This window comes from Phalacrocorax carbo, chromosome 6, assembly GCF_963921805.1.
Source record: "Phalacrocorax carbo chromosome 6, bPhaCar2.1, whole genome shotgun sequence".
Classification (NCBI taxonomy): Eukaryota; Metazoa; Chordata; class Aves; order Suliformes; family Phalacrocoracidae; genus Phalacrocorax; species Phalacrocorax carbo.
In genome coordinates, this window is record NC_087518.1 from 50430798 (window position 1) to 50447170 (window position 16373).

At 43.3% G+C, this 16373-nt stretch overlaps 1 protein-coding gene across 2 annotated transcripts; it reads right to left on the minus strand.

The window, feature by feature from the left end:
- Window positions 1–9908: 9908 nt before the first annotated feature.
- MMACHC (metabolism of cobalamin associated C) lies at window positions 9909–16013 on the minus strand. 2 transcript variants are annotated; one of them, XM_064455203.1, is made up of 4 exons: window positions 15886–16013; window positions 13466–13660; window positions 12927–13079; window positions 9909–12376 (listed from the first exon to the last, which is right to left on the minus strand). In XM_064455203.1, exons 1-4 carry the CDS (start codon window positions 15940–15942, stop codon window positions 12065–12067), a joined length of 717 nt encoding a protein of 238 aa, XP_064311273.1. In that variant the 5' UTR covers window positions 15943–16013; the 3' UTR covers window positions 9909–12064. The 2 variants fall into 2 exon arrangements, with proteins under 2 accessions (XP_064311273.1, XP_064311272.1); XM_064455202.1 differs by having other exon boundaries at window positions 15871–16010.
- Window positions 16014–16373: the final 360 nt, after the last annotated feature.

The following is a 16373-nucleotide window of genomic DNA, read 5'->3' on the forward strand; positions in this document are numbered from 1 at the left end:
GCCGCCGGGGATTGGCTGCGGTGGGGAGCGCGCGGGCGGTGCCCCGCCCCCCGAGGGGCGGTGGGGAGCGGCGGCGTCCACCCGCCCTGTGGTGGCTGAGGCGGGTCTGAAGTGCCCGGGTCGGGGGGTGTCTCCTAAAAACGCCGCTCCTCGTAATTCACTTAACCAACACCTCCGATGTAACGTGTTTCTTTTGATACCCTGTTTCCTTTGTGTACCGGTCATGGGGAGACTCGAGTTCTGACAGGAAGATGTTATTAGCTGCTGGCATTTACCGTCACTGCTAATGCAGTTATGTGCACTTCTGCTTTTAGTTAAACCTAATATTGTCCAATAACATATTTTCAACACCTTCTACCTTTTCAATGTCCCAGTAGCAACAGCTGTATTTGTGTGTTTATTTTCCTCTTTTTGGAAAGTGATTAATCTCAGTAGCTACTTAAGTAACTATTAATTTAAGAAAAAAAAATCTGTGACCGAGAAAAACATTTCAGTTATAATCAGTCTGCTGTAATTTCTATCAGTCTGCTGAGTCTTCTACAACTCAATATATGGTAATGCAGTGAAATGTCCTAGATAAATGTGTTCACAAAGCCGGTGTTGCCCACACCACTTTTTTGCCGTCCACTTGGAACACTGAGACACTACTAGTAGTATGTATTCAAACATGGTCACTGGAAACGATGACAATGTAGAAATACAAAACAGCCAAGAAACGAAATACCTGTGAGTTAGGAACCGTATTATAAGTTTGCACCAAATGATTGACTGCAGGAATTAATGCAATTAAAAAAATTTTTTTTGTTATTCTTCAGCCATGTGAGGCATTCATAGGAACGTTTGCCACATTGTCTTTTTAATGTTTCCAAGAGTATAACACACAAAATACGTAACACACAAAGCTTCAAATCAAGAAGACCCTGGGTTTATTTCTTTGCTTAAACTCAGTATTGATTCAGATGCAGCTTGGAATTTCCATTAAGTGTTCTTGGGTTTACTCCCCACTCCTAGTATTGTGATATCTTAGACTGGTGGAATTTTTATGACATTCAAATAACTATAATCATTTATTGAGAAACATCTTTTCATGTACCTACCAAGATGCATATTTTATTTTCATTACAGTTATGAACTGGTTTTACTTTCATTATCAATGAGTGCCATATTTCCCAGCGTGGTAAAAATACATCAGCAATTCTTAGTTTTGGTGACGAGACTGATAGCTGTTGCAGTATTGTGTACAGCTTAGTGGGATTTTCCCTGAAGGGGCATATGGCAGACGCTATTTAGAAAGGGCAGAATATTGAATGTGCTGTTTGTCTTTTTTTTTTGATGTGTGAGTGATTGCACATCTTTTTTTTTTCTGGTTTGGGTGCTTGTTGTAAAAATAACCTTGTATTCATTAATTTCTTCAGAATATCTTACTCAGAATAGTCAGATGAAGGGAAACTGAAATCCATCTCACTGTGTCTCTTTTCCATTTCTTTTTAGTTGTAGCTGATTGCTATGATTACTGGGATTTATATAACCAGCTTGCTGCTTGGCAAAAGAACATTTTACAAACATATGAAGTTTCAGTCTTAACATAATCCCTGAAAAATTATTTGGATCAGTTTGAAAATCTGTATGTATCTTTTACAGATTTTTACAGAAATTTATGGTACTGCATTCCTCTCAAAAGCAGAGTGCCAATGGAAACAAATGTACTAGCAGTCATCTTCTGACAACACGATAACGAAATTGGCTATATTTTAATATATTTATATTCTTGTTCTTGAGGGCTGAACTACACTGCAGCAGGTGTTTACATTGGTAAGCTGCTATAGAGGATGTAATTATATAAATATATATGGGATATTATCTATTCAGAGAGATCTGCAAAACAGTTAAAACTGTATGTAATCAAATGTTTCAAAATTGTACGCAACAGTAGTTAACAGAGTGAACTCAGTCTTTGAATTTCAGTCTTTGAAACTGAACTTTAACAGCTGTGGTGAAGTAACCCTGACATCTCCTCTGGGTGGGGTGGTGTGATCTTGCCCTCAAAATAAATGGCAAACATCCTGGTCGCTGCCGTTTTGCAGACAATGGCTTTACATACTGATTTGTCTGATCTTGTTGAAGACTGAGGTAAAGTGAATGGAAATTAATCTTCTACACGTTGTGTTCTTATAACGTCTAAAACTAAGAGTACTGACTCCCTTGTATTTGTGATAGATGCCTTTAAGTTCTCAAAGAGAACAGCATATGTGCAAGAGCATCAACAGGATTTTTTGTGTGTGTGTAATACAAAACAGTGCATCAGACTTAAGTCTGACGTTATTCTATGTTATGTGTTTATCATAGCATATATAGAAGGTGATTTTGATATTCAACATACAGAGCCTTACCTTTACTAGCTATTGTACATCTTTTACGAGTATGTTATTTCAACATTAACAATTGGGTATTTATTTTTAGATGTTTATAAGAAAAAAAATGCCTAGTAATGTTTAAAGAATTAGCACTTTGTTACAAAATTAGTATCTCACTGGTTTTGAAAAATAGGCTAAAAAGTTACTAAATTTAAAAAGTGCTATTTTCTTAACAAATGCTCCAGCCTTTTTTCAGGCCTTTGATGAAAGTTTATCAGATTGTCCAACAAATCAATACAGTTCAAAGAACACAAGCAAGTAGTTTACATCTCACAGGTATTGCAAAATTATGCACTTTTGTTAGGAAAGTATGTTTACAAAAGGCCCATGACAGTACTTTTTAGTAATATTATATATCCAACTAACGCTTATGAAATATGTTAAAATAATGGGATTTATCATATTAATAGATTAAAAATATGATAGATATCCCCTGTGAAATTTTCAGTGGGTCTGATGTTCAGTATTAAATGACAGTCTGTGTAAATACATATTCTGAAGTATCTTGCTAGACAGAGAACTTGAACCATGACGTTTCTGGTTTTAACTCTGCAAAGGGATAAAAGAGGTTAGTGCAGAGGAGTGGCATGAAGCCATGGGGTAGTTAGCTCTGTCCAGCCTGTAGTAGTAGGAATGCAGCACATTTGGACATCGATTTAGAAAGTGTGTTAGAGCTGACACTGGGTTTTTTTGATACAAATTAACGGCACATACAAAAAGAACACTAAATGAGGAAATCAAATAACAGGTATCTTTTTTATCATTAATGTATTACCTTCTATTTTTAATATTAGAAGCAAAAAGCCAGATTAATTTTCCTTCAATGTACAGTCAGAACGGATTTTACTTTGTCTGTCCACACATCTGTGTTTATATTGGGTCACTTGTCAGCGTCTTCACCTGTAACGTTGGTATAATTTAAGCACCTCACAGAACGTAGGAGAATGATATTACAGAATGGCTTTGGCCTGCAAAGCCTGTGCAAATCGAACGGCTCTGTGTGACCAGTTAACCTGAGCTGCACAGGCTTAGGAGGCTGCAGGAGAACAGGTTGCTGTCACGCTGGGAATTGTTTGCAGTGTTCCTGCACAGCGATGTGCCTGCGGTGAGCTCTTCTCACCACACCTAGTGATGATAGGTTTGGACTTTAATGTGAAACTTGGCTCTTTCGCCTGAAACTTAAACCACTGTACATATTATGGGACACGGGCCTGAATTTAGAATGTTTCTGTGCAAGATACTGTTTGACCGTATCTATATGAATATATAAGAAGCCATTAAGACTGCACTGCCCTCTGAAACTGTGAGCCTGGTGGTTTTATGTTCCTACTCTACAGCAACATATTTTTTGAAGTATCTACACTGAAAAATTAGATTAATATCCTTTGTCATGACAGGAAAAATCTTTACAATTAATAAAACAGTGTAATTTAAAACCAATATATTTAATCAAATTCACTTTTCACAAAAATAAGGTGAATTTCTTTCCATTTTTATTTCTGTAGGTTTTTTATATTTTGGAATAAGAGCCGGTTAAAAAACAAAGCAAGGAATAATTCAGGAAGACTAGTCAGAATAATACTGGAAAGAAGATTATGACATGAAATGAAAACCTAAAACTAGCTAATTCCTTTAAAAGGAATGAGGTTTTATGGATTCATAAAAAACCCTAATGATTGTGCATAAATTTAAAATTCTGTTGGATATTTTTCGACCCAGAAATTCCCCCCACCTATTCCTTTTGTTTAATTTCCAGGAAGTCTCCTACCCATGCTTTGTTTTACATGAGGGTAAAAAAAAACCCAAGGTAACTTGTTGTAAAGGTGTGTGATTTCCAAAAACTTTGAAGATGTAAAAAACCTGAATTGTTTTTCAAAGTTTCCTTTAGGAAGTGTTTTGGGAAAATAAATCATATGCACTCATTAAAAAGAAAATTGCTCACTGAATTATGTACAAACATCAACAAAAATAACAAAGTGAAAAATGTATTATAATATTAATGAATGGTAGTTACGTAATTTATTTTTTCAGGAAGTAGCCATTTCAAATACTTTTGTATGTATATAATCATATTTTGAAGATTGTGGTATATTATTGAAGAGACTTTAAACATTCCACTGAAATATATTATTGCTCATTCTATGGCAAAATATTTCATTTTTTTGTTAGGTTTCCCACCGTGTTTCTCATTATTGTGTTTTGGTTATTGGAAAAAAAATATGTCATTTTTTCATCTAAAGTGCTGTTTTCCTAAGTAATGTGAGCATCTATCTGTTTTTCAGTCTCAGAGAGAAAAGAAAAGCATGTTTGTGTTCTTGGGTCTTTCTGTTTCCTCCTTGAAAACCTAGAAGGGAAGTGCTCTGTTTGCTTTCTGAAGCAAACATGATTGATGACCTGTCACAGGATATACGATGGGACAGGACGCCAACTTAACAGCAAAAAAGGTCTCATGAATGCATTTGTCCATTGTGGTAGATGAATTTGTGAAAGTTAAGGTTGCAGAAGGACAGCTGGCTCTCTGCTGCAGTAGGTGGCAAAGCCCACTTCCCCTCAGAGGAAGAACTTTGGAACTGCTGATGCTTAGATCAGTATTCAAAGCTAACTTTCAAAATGTACCTTTTGCATGGCGCTGAGCAGAGTGCTGATAACCAGAGGGGCGCTGATCAGTGGGCGCCACTTCTTGTTTTCAGAAATATGGAAGTCTGAGGTATTTTAGTCAAATTCAAGTCACTGTGCATTTTCAGTGATTTAACCCGTGTTAAATAGTAGCTACACCACCCATAACTTTGGTCACAAGTGAATAAAAGACCATGTATACTATAGTGAATGGGTAGAGTGATGCTTCTGACCCACAGGAGGGCAATGTAACCCTGTTTAAAAAAAAAAAACAAACACAAAAAAAAACCCGGAAGAGTTCACTGCTCTTACAAGGTTGGCTATTTTTGTCTGACACACCAGCACTGATTTATACAGCAAACCATCTTTTAGTCTTCCATAGTCTAGAGGAAGACAGGACTGTTACAAGCCATCCTTTTTATAGGGGAAGGAAATAAGGCAATACCAGGAATTAAGTTTGCCAAACTCTACTTCATAACCAAACAAACAGTGCTTATTCTTGCACCACTGAGATGCAACTGATTTAACTGGTAGGGAAAAAAAAGTGTTTTTCCCTTTCTGAGCAATAATCCTGATGGCTGCTTGTCACCAGATTAGATTGTGCTTTGCATTTAATCAGTGTCATCTGTCGCATCTTAATAGAAATCTCAGTTCTGTTAATGATGATGTCAAAAAAGGCAATGTTTAACTGAGGGAGAGGATGAATGATAAACGTTATGTGCATGAAAACATTACAAATTTTTTAATTGTCCATAGAATATTTTATTAGCTGAATATATACTGATACCTTATTGCTAAAACTGAATTCAAATAGCTTTTAATTTTTTTTTACTGTTCAGCTCTACATGTTATATTGAGGAAAAAAGATACTTTAATAAATGTTTAAAAATTAGGATTTAGTGAAAAACTTACTTGTCTAAAAAATGTTGAAATGTGATACTTGAGCTAGTAAATCTCTCCAGGTATTTGCAATTACTTGTTTGACATTTGTAAATGCTGAAAACAAGAATGTCTTCACAATGCCTCAGGATCCAAGAATGAGCCGTTCCTCACCATGTCTAGTCTTGTCCCAAGAGATAAGTCAAACAGGTTCTCAGACTTTAGTTTTGTAAGACAAGGACCATTATACTCCAGCCAGCAAGGAAAGAAAATTCCTAGCTGCAGCTGTGGATCTTAGTGACCTGGCTAAGAGAAAGCCAGTAAGAACCAATCCAATTCCCTCCAAAATTACTGTAGTAGGAATGGATGTATTATTAAACATTTGTACTCTGTCCTGCCTGACATAACTGTATTGCCAGAAGCACAAAGAACATAGATTTGCCCTTACAGAGACTCAGTATTCACTAATATGTTTTAACAGATAAGAATTCCGGTTCTTAGAGGTGTTACTTTTAGGTTACGGAGGGAAAATCCCTGAAATATCAATTATGTATCTGTGCTGGCTTTGGCTGGGGAAGAGTTAATTTTCTACACAGTAGCTAGTATGGGGCTGTGTTTTGGATTTGTGCTGGAAACAGCCTTGATAACACCAGAATGTTTTTGTTACTGCTGAGCAGGGCTTACACAGACTCAAGGCCTTTTCGGCTTCTCACCCCACCCCACCAGCGAGTGGCTGGGGGTGCACAAGAAGCTGGGAGGGAACACAGCCAGGACAGCTGCCCCCAACTGACCCAAGGGATATCCCACACCGTGTGACGTCATGCTCAGCATATAAAGCTGGGGGAAGAAGAAGGTGGGGGAATGTTTGGAGTGATGGTGTTTGTCTTCCCAAGTAACCATTACATGTGATGGAGCCCTGCTCTCCTGGAGATGGCTGAACACCTGCCTGCCCATGGGAAGTAGTGAATGAATGCCTTGTTTTGCTTTGCTTGTGTGCACGGCTTTTGCTTTGCCTATTAAACTGCCTTTGTCTCAACCCATGAGTCTTCTCACTTTTACCCTTCTGATCCTCTCCCCCATCCCACCAGCGGGGAGCGAGTGAGTGGCTGCGTGGGGCTGAGTCGCTGACTGAGGCTAAACCACAACAGTCCTTTTTCATGCCCAACATGGGGCTTGAAGGGTTTGAGATAACAGATTTGATTGGAATGCACTAGATTGAATTTATAGCTGTTATTGCTGTTTAGCTATTAATTGGCAGGCTTCTGTGCTTGCCATGGGGCTTGCTTGCCTTACTGTATATTGGAGTCTAGTGCTTGTTAGTGGCTCGTTTTGCTTTCGCTGCTCGCTGTAGTGCTGTGCTGCTGCTCACCTTACTCTGCTGTGCTTGGGAATATTCTGATAACAGCAGTGGCCATGTGCCTGGGCTGGCTGTTTCTGTGCTGCTGTACTGGACAGGCTGGAACTTCAGTGTGAACTTGAGTCAAGGGGACTGTGACCTGTGGATAAACCCATGCCAGAGCAGATATACCTCGAAGTGTCTGTGGCCATGGTTATGTCTGTGCCGCAGTGGGTATGCCTCTGAAGGTGTTGTGGCCTAAGGATAAGTCGACACTGGAGAATGTACACCTTGAAGTGTCTGTGGCTATAGATAAGTCCATGCTGCAGCAGGTACACCTTGTAGCATCAGTGGCTGTGCATGAGCTCATGCTGGAGCACCTCAAAGCCTGTGACCATAGATAAGCCCACAACAGAGCAGGTACGTCCCTGGAGGGACTGCAGTCATGGGCAAGGCTGTGTTGGAGCAGGTTCTCTTCTGAAGGGTCTGTGGCAGTGGGTAAGGCCATGCTGGAGGCATTGTGGCCCATGGAGAAGGTCACCCTGGAACAGGTGCACGTCAAAGTGACTGTGGCTGTGGATGAGTCTGGGCAGCAGCAGGTGTACCCCTGGACAGACAGTGGCTCGTGGGTAACGCTCCACTTGGAGCAGGTACGACCCCAAGGCACTGCAGTCTGCAGGTAGGTCCAAGCCAGAGCAGGGACAAGGGGAGGAGGTCATTACAATGTTAAACCTGATGGTCTGGTCCAAAGGGATAAGGTGTGGAGACTGTAAGGAAATACCTTTAAATTGTTGTAACCCAGCATTTGAGTTGCATATTATAGGAATTACTACAGCAGGAACCACCCAAATCACTGGAGGACAAGACTTAAAAGAAGCAGCGCAAGTGCAGCAGTGATGTGACCTGAGCTGGCGTGGGTGCTGCCACAATCCACTGTTCGGTTGAACAATTTGGCCAAGGTTAAACCCCCTTGCTTTCTAACCAACCTCAGATAATTCTGGGAGGTTGGGAGTGGCTGGGCTTAACTTCTGATTAACTCCAATGTGTTATCGTGACTACGTTCCTTTTACATTCTTGGAAACAGAATTAAGACTCAAAACGGAGCCAACTGCCAAGTCACTTTATTTGGCCAGAAATAGATACAGGAGAGAAAAGCAAAGAAAGACAGGAAAAAAAAAAAAGGTGAAAAAGGGAACGAGAGGGAGAGAAGGAGGGAGAGAGGGACTGTTGCGATAGCTATCACCACTCTGTCTGGTCTGGGCGGGGGGGAGTCCAGGCGTCCAATGCATCTTTGAAGCCGGTGGAGGTGGGGATGTTCCAGAACGTGCTGCCCGTCATCTCTGCTGGCTTCCCCTTTTATAAGGTTGCTCACTTGCATAGCCAGTAACTGTTCTGCATAGCCCTGCCTCCCACTCGGCGGTGGGCACGTGCCCAGTACTGTCACTAGAGAGTGCCTGAATGTTCTGGAGGGTCTGAGCACCCCCCTACAGGTTGCCAGTCGGCCTTGGGCCCAGGCGTAGCGGAGGATGTACTCTGAGATAACAGGGCACACATACCTGTTGGGTTGACCTTGGTGATTAAACTTTTCCATTCAGCTGCGTAGTGATCAGGCTTTAGTAGTGAAACTTGCCTGCCACCAATGTTGAGTCAAGTTTCTAGTCCCTGGCAGGTGCCCCATAACTCCACACGACACACCACCTCTCCTGCCGAGTGACCACCAGAACAGATGGAGCCCAAAGTCATGGACTAAATGAACTCAGTGGACATTTTGTGGACATTTAAAAGATATTTTATAGGGCCAGTCTGTAGGCTAAGGGAATGATATCTGTATTATTATCAAAGGATGGGAAGAGGATGGTGGTTAATGAAGACGTATTGGATAGTGTGGGACCTGAGCATGACGTAAATGGTATGGAATAAGGGGTGGAGAATGTGATGGTTTTGGCTGGGATAGAGTTAATTTTCTACACAGTAGCTAGTGTGGGTCTGTTTTTGATTTGTGCTGGAAACACCCCTTGATAACACAGGAATGTTTTTGTTACTGCTGAGCAGGGCTTACACAGACTCAAGTCCTTTTCCGCCTCTCACCCTACCCCACCAGCAAGTGGGCTGGGGGTGCAGCTTTTTGCTTTGCAAAAAAAGTGCAGCTTTTCTTCACTTATCAAACTGTCTTTATCTCAACCCATGAATTTTCTCACTTTTACCCTCCCAAATCTCTTCCCCATCCCACCACAGGGGAGTGAGTGAGCAGCTGTGTGGGGCCTAGTTGCCGGCTGGCGTTAAGCCACCACAGTATTGCTGGACACCCTGAGCTTTTGTGAATGCCAGAACAGAGGAAAAAATGAAAGTGCATTCTCATGTGCTTACTGTGAAATGATCTTGCTGAAGTGACTTGGTAAAGATCAACATTTATTAGACTTATTCATAATGTGTTGGATGTTTTATTTTTTGATATCCCAGATGAGCCTGCCATAATAGTTTACTAATTTCTACTAAAGTAACTAACTTTTTCTTTTGTTTTCAGATACTGGATTATGCATGTCTGAGGTAGCTCACTATTTTCAGTATATTAAAAACACAGTGGTCGATTCTCACTTTAACATCTTTAGGTCTCCACAAGTTCATCACTGCATTGCTTAAATAAACACACTCAATACTGAGGGTTACTTACAACTTTATATATTTTATTAATCAAAATATAATGTGAAGAGAAATAAATTACAAAAATTGAAATGAAATGGCTATGGTAATCTGATTAATAAGTGAAGACAAAATGTTAAATATTTGTAAGAAAACAACCCCAAAATAGCAAAATATTTTACTTTGAATTGTAATGTAAAAAGATAAATCCAATTCCATTCTGTATTTATCCTTCTAAGAGAATTAGTGTTTTTTAAATGTTACTAATATGAACTGTTAACTCAAATCCCTGTTAAATTACAGTTCAATTGGAAAGTTCTGGAACTTCAACCAACATTTCAACCAGAGGTAATTCTATAAGAAAAGAACAGAATTTAAGCAAATTTCATTATTTTGCTTAAATTAAAAATCACAATACCACTACCACACAGCAAGCAAGGTGTCTGCCTTAGTGAGATGTGGTGAACAAAGCACGGAAAGCAACAAAGACTGTTTTGTAAGAGCAAATACACTGAACAAACCCAGCAATCACATGCTCACGACCCTGTTCACAGGAGAGCAAAGTTGTTGTGCTGAATTTTGGTTATGCTTAGTATATAGACTATGAAAAATTGTACCAAGCAGTGAATTATTGTGAGGGCAACCTTAGTGTTTGGGTCTCCAAAAGGTATGAAGAATCACAAAGTAAAATAAAAAGAAAGGGCTCAGTTCTGCCAAGTGAATATTTTTGCATCACCACGTTGATATCAAGTAAAGGGAAAAAGTGCTCAGTGATTTGCAGCATTGCACTGCAGTCAAGTAAAAATCTCCCACAAAATATTATTGTATTATATTATTTTTACGAGGCCTGAGCCTCAAAGTCCTCTAAGATAAATTAATTCCTGATCCCCGGTGCCATTGTAACCTCTGAACAAACCTAACAGGACAAAGTAATCAGAAAAATTGAAAAGTGATAAGTTTCTGTCTGAAGATGTTTTATCCAGTAATATAAGTAACATTAACATAACTAGTATTTTCTCTCTCTTTTTCTCTGCTTGGTTGCCTGTGCATGTGACAATGCTTCACGCAATGGTTTTTATGTACATGCAGGTTTACGATCTCCCCATGCGTAAAGTACAAAAGAAAACTATGGTATTAAAACTGCGGTGTGTGGGGTGTGTGCTGGCATGGCACTGAAAAATATTTTAAATTCAAACCTCGTTTACCGTAGACAAAGGCCACAAGAGTTAGCTTTTTCAGTCAGTTATCTTAATAGGAGTAAAAACTCCACTTGCATAGACATCATTCAGCATCTTTCCGAAGACTTTAGTCAGCTGCTCTATGCAGTGGGTACGTGCTTAAAACTGACCTAAAGACACCAGCTTGTCCTGCAAGGCTGACCCTGGGCGAAGAGGAAACGCATCAGACTCAAGCTGTGACCTCTGTAGTGTCCCCTTCCCTTTCGTAACTACCCCAAAGGAGGCGGCTGCTGTTGGCTGTTTGCTCACTCCTGCTCCATGTGCAGGATCACACTACTCAAAGAAATAATCTCTGGAGAATTTTCTTTTGGATGTTAAGGAAAGGAGACATAAAAAGATTTCTTAATTAAATTAAGCCAGCTTCACTGCAAGTGAGGGAATACAGGACAAAATTTCTTTTTGAGGAAGGCAAGACTGAAAAGACTGAAGATTTATTCCCTAAGGAGGGTTATGACACAGAGTAATAAAATGCTGGATACATCTAAAAAAGTATCTGCACTGAGTTCAGATGAAAAAAAGAAATGTCAGAGTACAATGACTGAAAATTAACTTTTTTACTCTTACGCAGAATAAACCCAAAATATTTGGAAAGATTCTTGAACAAAAATTACTTCTCTAATGAGCATCATGGATTTTCCAGTTGCCAGGGTGTCTGAACTTTTCCCAACCAAAGGCTAACTGGCATCTTAGCAGGCTCCCAAAAAGACACAGCGAATCAGCAACAGCACAGAACGGACTGCTCCTGCCTCCCTCCAGACCACAATGCTATGATGCAGTGCTCCCTCGTACCCTGAGACGCTGGTGTTTGATTGAGATGCTGCACATGCTGCTTGGATTTGCCATCTCTGTATCAGCACACCATCCTCCTCAGCACCGTGGAAAAGAACGTGCTGATGAGTTACAGCTTGCTTGCCTTCTGCCCCTCCACACAGCCACGTTACTCAGTGAAATGTGCTCCTCTGGAGTCCTTGGGTCAGCCCTAGCAGTCTGAATCTCTCTGCTGGAGGAGTGGCAAAGTAGGCTTTTTGCTCCTCCGAGTACCTTTCCTTCACCTCAATTATGTCCCTGTAGCGGCCATTCTGCCAGTGGAAATTGAATTGCTCCAGCAACTCAATTCTTTTTTCCTCTGTGCTCACACAGTCAACAGGGGCAGACTGTTCCAGGAACGGTACCTGAATATTGGGGAACAGGAGGAGACCCCGGATAGCAAACCAACCGCCATACTTGGGATGGATACATACGCCATAGATTTTCTGGAAGGAAAAAAGAGTGATCAAGGATGTCTCAGTTTGCCTCTAGTAATGGTTAAGTTCAAAGCATCAAGCTTTTATGCAACTTCTCACACTCCTAGCCCTCTGTTGGAGTGCTATACAGAGAAGAAAGGAAAGCTCTTTCTGGAACATGTGGCTCGAAGCCTTGCATTTAATTCCCATTTTCCTGTGCCCACACACCCCCCCTGTAACGTGGGGAGAGGTCTCTTTTTGAAAATCTAACATAGAAATTAACCACAGTGCAATTTTTTTTTCATTTATACTGCTCCAGGCAACAGGTTGTCTTTTACACTGAAATTTATTCTCCTGTCTAAGTATGTTTAATAGATCAAGATATTCTTCTCCATGTATGCATCTCCCTGCCACCCTGAGGAATCCTGCAAGCTTCCTATTCCTATCTGAAACACTTCATGCATCTAGATATGATCTGGACATTGTATTTTCCTGCAGAAAGAACTAGTGAGTAAACAACAGTTGTAAAATTCAGTGATTACAGTTTGGTTGTTCTTCCCAGACTGTGTTTTTGCCTCACCTTTTTACCCCAAGGATCGAGCTTCACATCCTTTCTTTGGTAGTAATATGCGGCTCCAGCAACATGGGCAGCTGTCTGTGCCAAGAACTTGGGCTTTCGGCTTGGCAGGATCTCATAATCAAAGATGACATCCACCTTCTGGTCAGGGAATTTCTGGGAAAATTAAAAAACATCAGCCCAGGCTCATGGAAAAAGATTTGCCACTACAGAGCACTGGATGCTAGCAAATCAGGCACGCGAGAAGCCTGATTTCCACATCCTGCTAGTGAAATCTATCAGCACACTTGTAGCCTTGGGTTTTCAAAGTGTGACTGTAAAGCACTCTGCATAGCTACAGGTTGTAATGGCAAAGAGATAGAATATGCAAGTAAAGCAGGCCAACAGCCTGGTGTTGGTGCTCTTCCTAAGAATTACCATCATGAATAATGACTTTACCCTTCTAAAAAGCAAGGACAGGATCCTGGAAGGCTTTGTCTACTGCCCAGCCCACCCAGCTATATGCCACAATAGTGAAAGGAATCGGTATTTCAGGTTCTTACCTCCTTCACACGTGACAAATGATGAGAAACACACTGATCCACGGGATCCCTGATTATTTTTAAACGTTCTTTGTTCACAAAAGGTTTAAGGGCTTTGTCAAACATTGAAGGCGTGCTGAGGACCACGAAGGCCAGCGTGTCATCTGGGTAGGGGAGATGAAAGGCTGGCTGGAGAACAGCATTGTACCATCCAACCTTTGGCAAAGCAAAACAAATCTCCATTAAAAGAGGGACACTGCTCTTTTGCTAGTGGGCATGCAGGAATTTTAAAAAGTGGAAAGCAGCGTAGCCACCTTCATTTGCAACCCAGATACAATGCCTGCCTAGTGCCTTCCATTCAAACCAAGTTGTTTTGCATACTGGGATTTACAGTCTCTGGAAGCTGTACTGAGAGCTGCATGTGAGAGATAAGAATCACCCACTGCATTCAGCTCAAGACTGCCCTTTATCCAGCTCTGCTCAGAAACCCTCGTAGAGGGAAGTAGAACAACCAGTCTTGCCAATGCAAATCAGATGTTTTGGTTTAGATAAAGCTTTTACAGCTTTTTTTTCCTGAGCATCGGCCAGAAAAAATCTGGTGCTTCTGTTTTGCTGGTGTGTCAAGGTGCATGGTTTATTTCTTCAGCAGGCAACATTTATGTGGGAATTAAGGATGTGAAGCTCCTAGCAGTGCTAGAATTCCCCAGAACAGTCAGTGGTAGCACGTGGATCATGACACAGCTGCATTTTGATACTTCTTGCCAGGGCTGGATGTGTTGCAACACAGCCCAAAAATGAGGGATCAAGCCAGGGCAGCAGGCAGATGTGACCAGAGGGACAGGGCAACTGCAAAGCAGGAGAAAGCAATTGCTGAAAAACCCTGCGCTCCCCCACTATTGTATTGCACAATAACATCAGTCTTTTTACAGGTTATGACAATTCCCACTCTCCTGGGATGCCATAAAGACCAGGCCTAACATTCAGAAAGATGTCAAGTAACGTAACTCTAACATTTAGTCTGAAACTGCAAAATACTGCTCATCTCTAAATATCTGTGAAATTAATCTGAAAGTGACTTTACGGGTGACAGTGGCAGCCAGACCACCCATATGGAAACATTCAATGGAAACTAAGTTTATAATAAAGAAACATTCTTATATCAACCCCAAAGTTCAATCAGTTTTGTGGCTCTTGTTTCAGATGCTGAATCGAGACATTACAAGAAATTACAATGACATGAGTCTAAGGTTTGCCGATTTCCTGGTTTTCGTCCGTGTACCGGAGCCAGCGGTATGAGAATTAAATCTGGAACAAGATGCAGCGCTGTAAGGTTCCCCTCTGGTAGCTGTAGCCTTTTTGATCTGGGTTCTGCCCCTCATTCTGCCGCTGTTTTGAGAAAGCAGCGTTAAATTCGTCCCGAAATTCCCGAGATTTCACTTCTCTCAGCGCCTCATTTCCTTTTACTTTCTGTCAGATCGAGAGTATAGGAGGAAATACAAACATTTCCGGTCACAGACACAACACTCCCCGAGGAGGGGAAGGTCAGCTCTGTTGCAGATTAATTCGGATTTGATATTTAGATTGATTTACCGCAGATGACCTCTGGGGCGGGCAGAGGAGGAACCCCTAAGTTCTGGTGGAAACTGAGCGCGTACAGTTCAACACGGGACAGCGGAGGAGGCTGCCTCCGTCGCACGGGAGAGACCCCCGTCAGCGGCCAGAATCAGCCGGGGGTCTGCAGGCCGCGTACGAACAGATGAGGTAGTCTGCATTCTAATATAGAGGTGTTTCTACATTGAGATTGAAATTTAAGCTTGCTTAGAGGACTTTACTCTCGGTCGATCCGGATGTACCTTTAACTCTCCTGACCTTACCAGACCAGGAGGGTCGCAGAGGGCCCGAGCAAGCCTCTGGTGCAGCTGGTGCTGCCGAGGCACAGCGATAACCTTGGTCCGCTTCCCCGGGCACACGATGCAGACCTCGCTCGCCAACCCGCGCTAGCGGCGGTGCCGCATGGCCCCGAGGTGCGCTTCCAGCGCCGGCCCTGCTCAGCACCGGGGCACTCTGACCTCCGAGCGGGGAGACGGCCGCCCCCCGCCGCCTCCTGCACCCCCCGGTCCCTGGGAGCGGGCCGCCTTTGCCCCGAGCACGGCCTGCGGGGCGGCTGGGAGAGGCTCGGGGAGGCAGTGCCGCCTGCCGCCGGCCGCGGGAGGAGCAGGGCGGCCGCCGCCTTTAGCACGGGGGCCGGTCCCGCCCGCGCCGGCGGCAAAGCTGCGACTGCGGCCTGCGGGGGCTCCCCGTCGGCGGCCGTAGGGGTCACCCGCGCCCCGCCGAACCGCCGCCGTCCCACCCAGCTGCCAACGCCGGGGTGTGCGTGTGACGTCGTTCCGAATGACGTCACGGCGAGCCCCGCGTGACGCCCGTACCTTAAAGGCATGCACCTCGAAGCCGAAGGGGACCAAGGCGCCGCGCACCCGCTCCGCCACGCGCCTCTCCATGCCGCGCGTGGCGTCACGGGAAGGGTAGTTTTGGCGCGCTCCGGTGCGCGCGGGGCACCACGGGAGGCACGAAGGGACACACACCCCCCCCACACCCCCCCGCGCTCCCACTCCACCCCCCCACTCTATCGCCGCGTCTCCTAGGAGACTGGGGCTCCCGCGCAAGGCACCCTGGGATTTGTAGTCCGCGCCTCCCGCCCCTCCGCGCCAGCCCGCCCGGCGGGGACTCCACGTCCCAGCGGGTTCCGCGGCGTGAGGGGCGGGCGGCCGCGGGGCGGGCACTGGTACCCTCTCTCCGTCTCGGGGCGGCAGGGGTGGCTCCGGAGCGATGTGGAGGAGGGGTGTTTGCTCCCCTCGTGTTCCCCGGTAGCTGCCGGTGAACTCCCGCTGTCCCCGTGTAACGTCGCTCCAGCGGCGGGTCGGTGGGTGGG

What these genes read in the sequence shown, in the direction of transcription:
- MMACHC (XM_064455202.1), bottom strand. Translation starts at nt 15,942, where the DNA reads ATGGAGAGGCGCGTGGCGGAGCGGGTGCGCGGCGCCTTGGTCCCCTTC. An exon ending in TCGAGGTGCATGCCTTTAAG is followed by an intron (nt 13,661 to 15,870) that starts GTACGGGCGTCA and finishes GCTTTGCCAAAG; the next exon opens with GTTGGATGGTACAATGCTGT. An exon ending in ATTTGTCACGTGTGAAGGAG is followed by an intron (nt 13,080 to 13,465) that starts GTAAGAACCTGA and finishes TAATTTTCCCAG; the next exon opens with AAATTCCCTGACCAGAAGGT.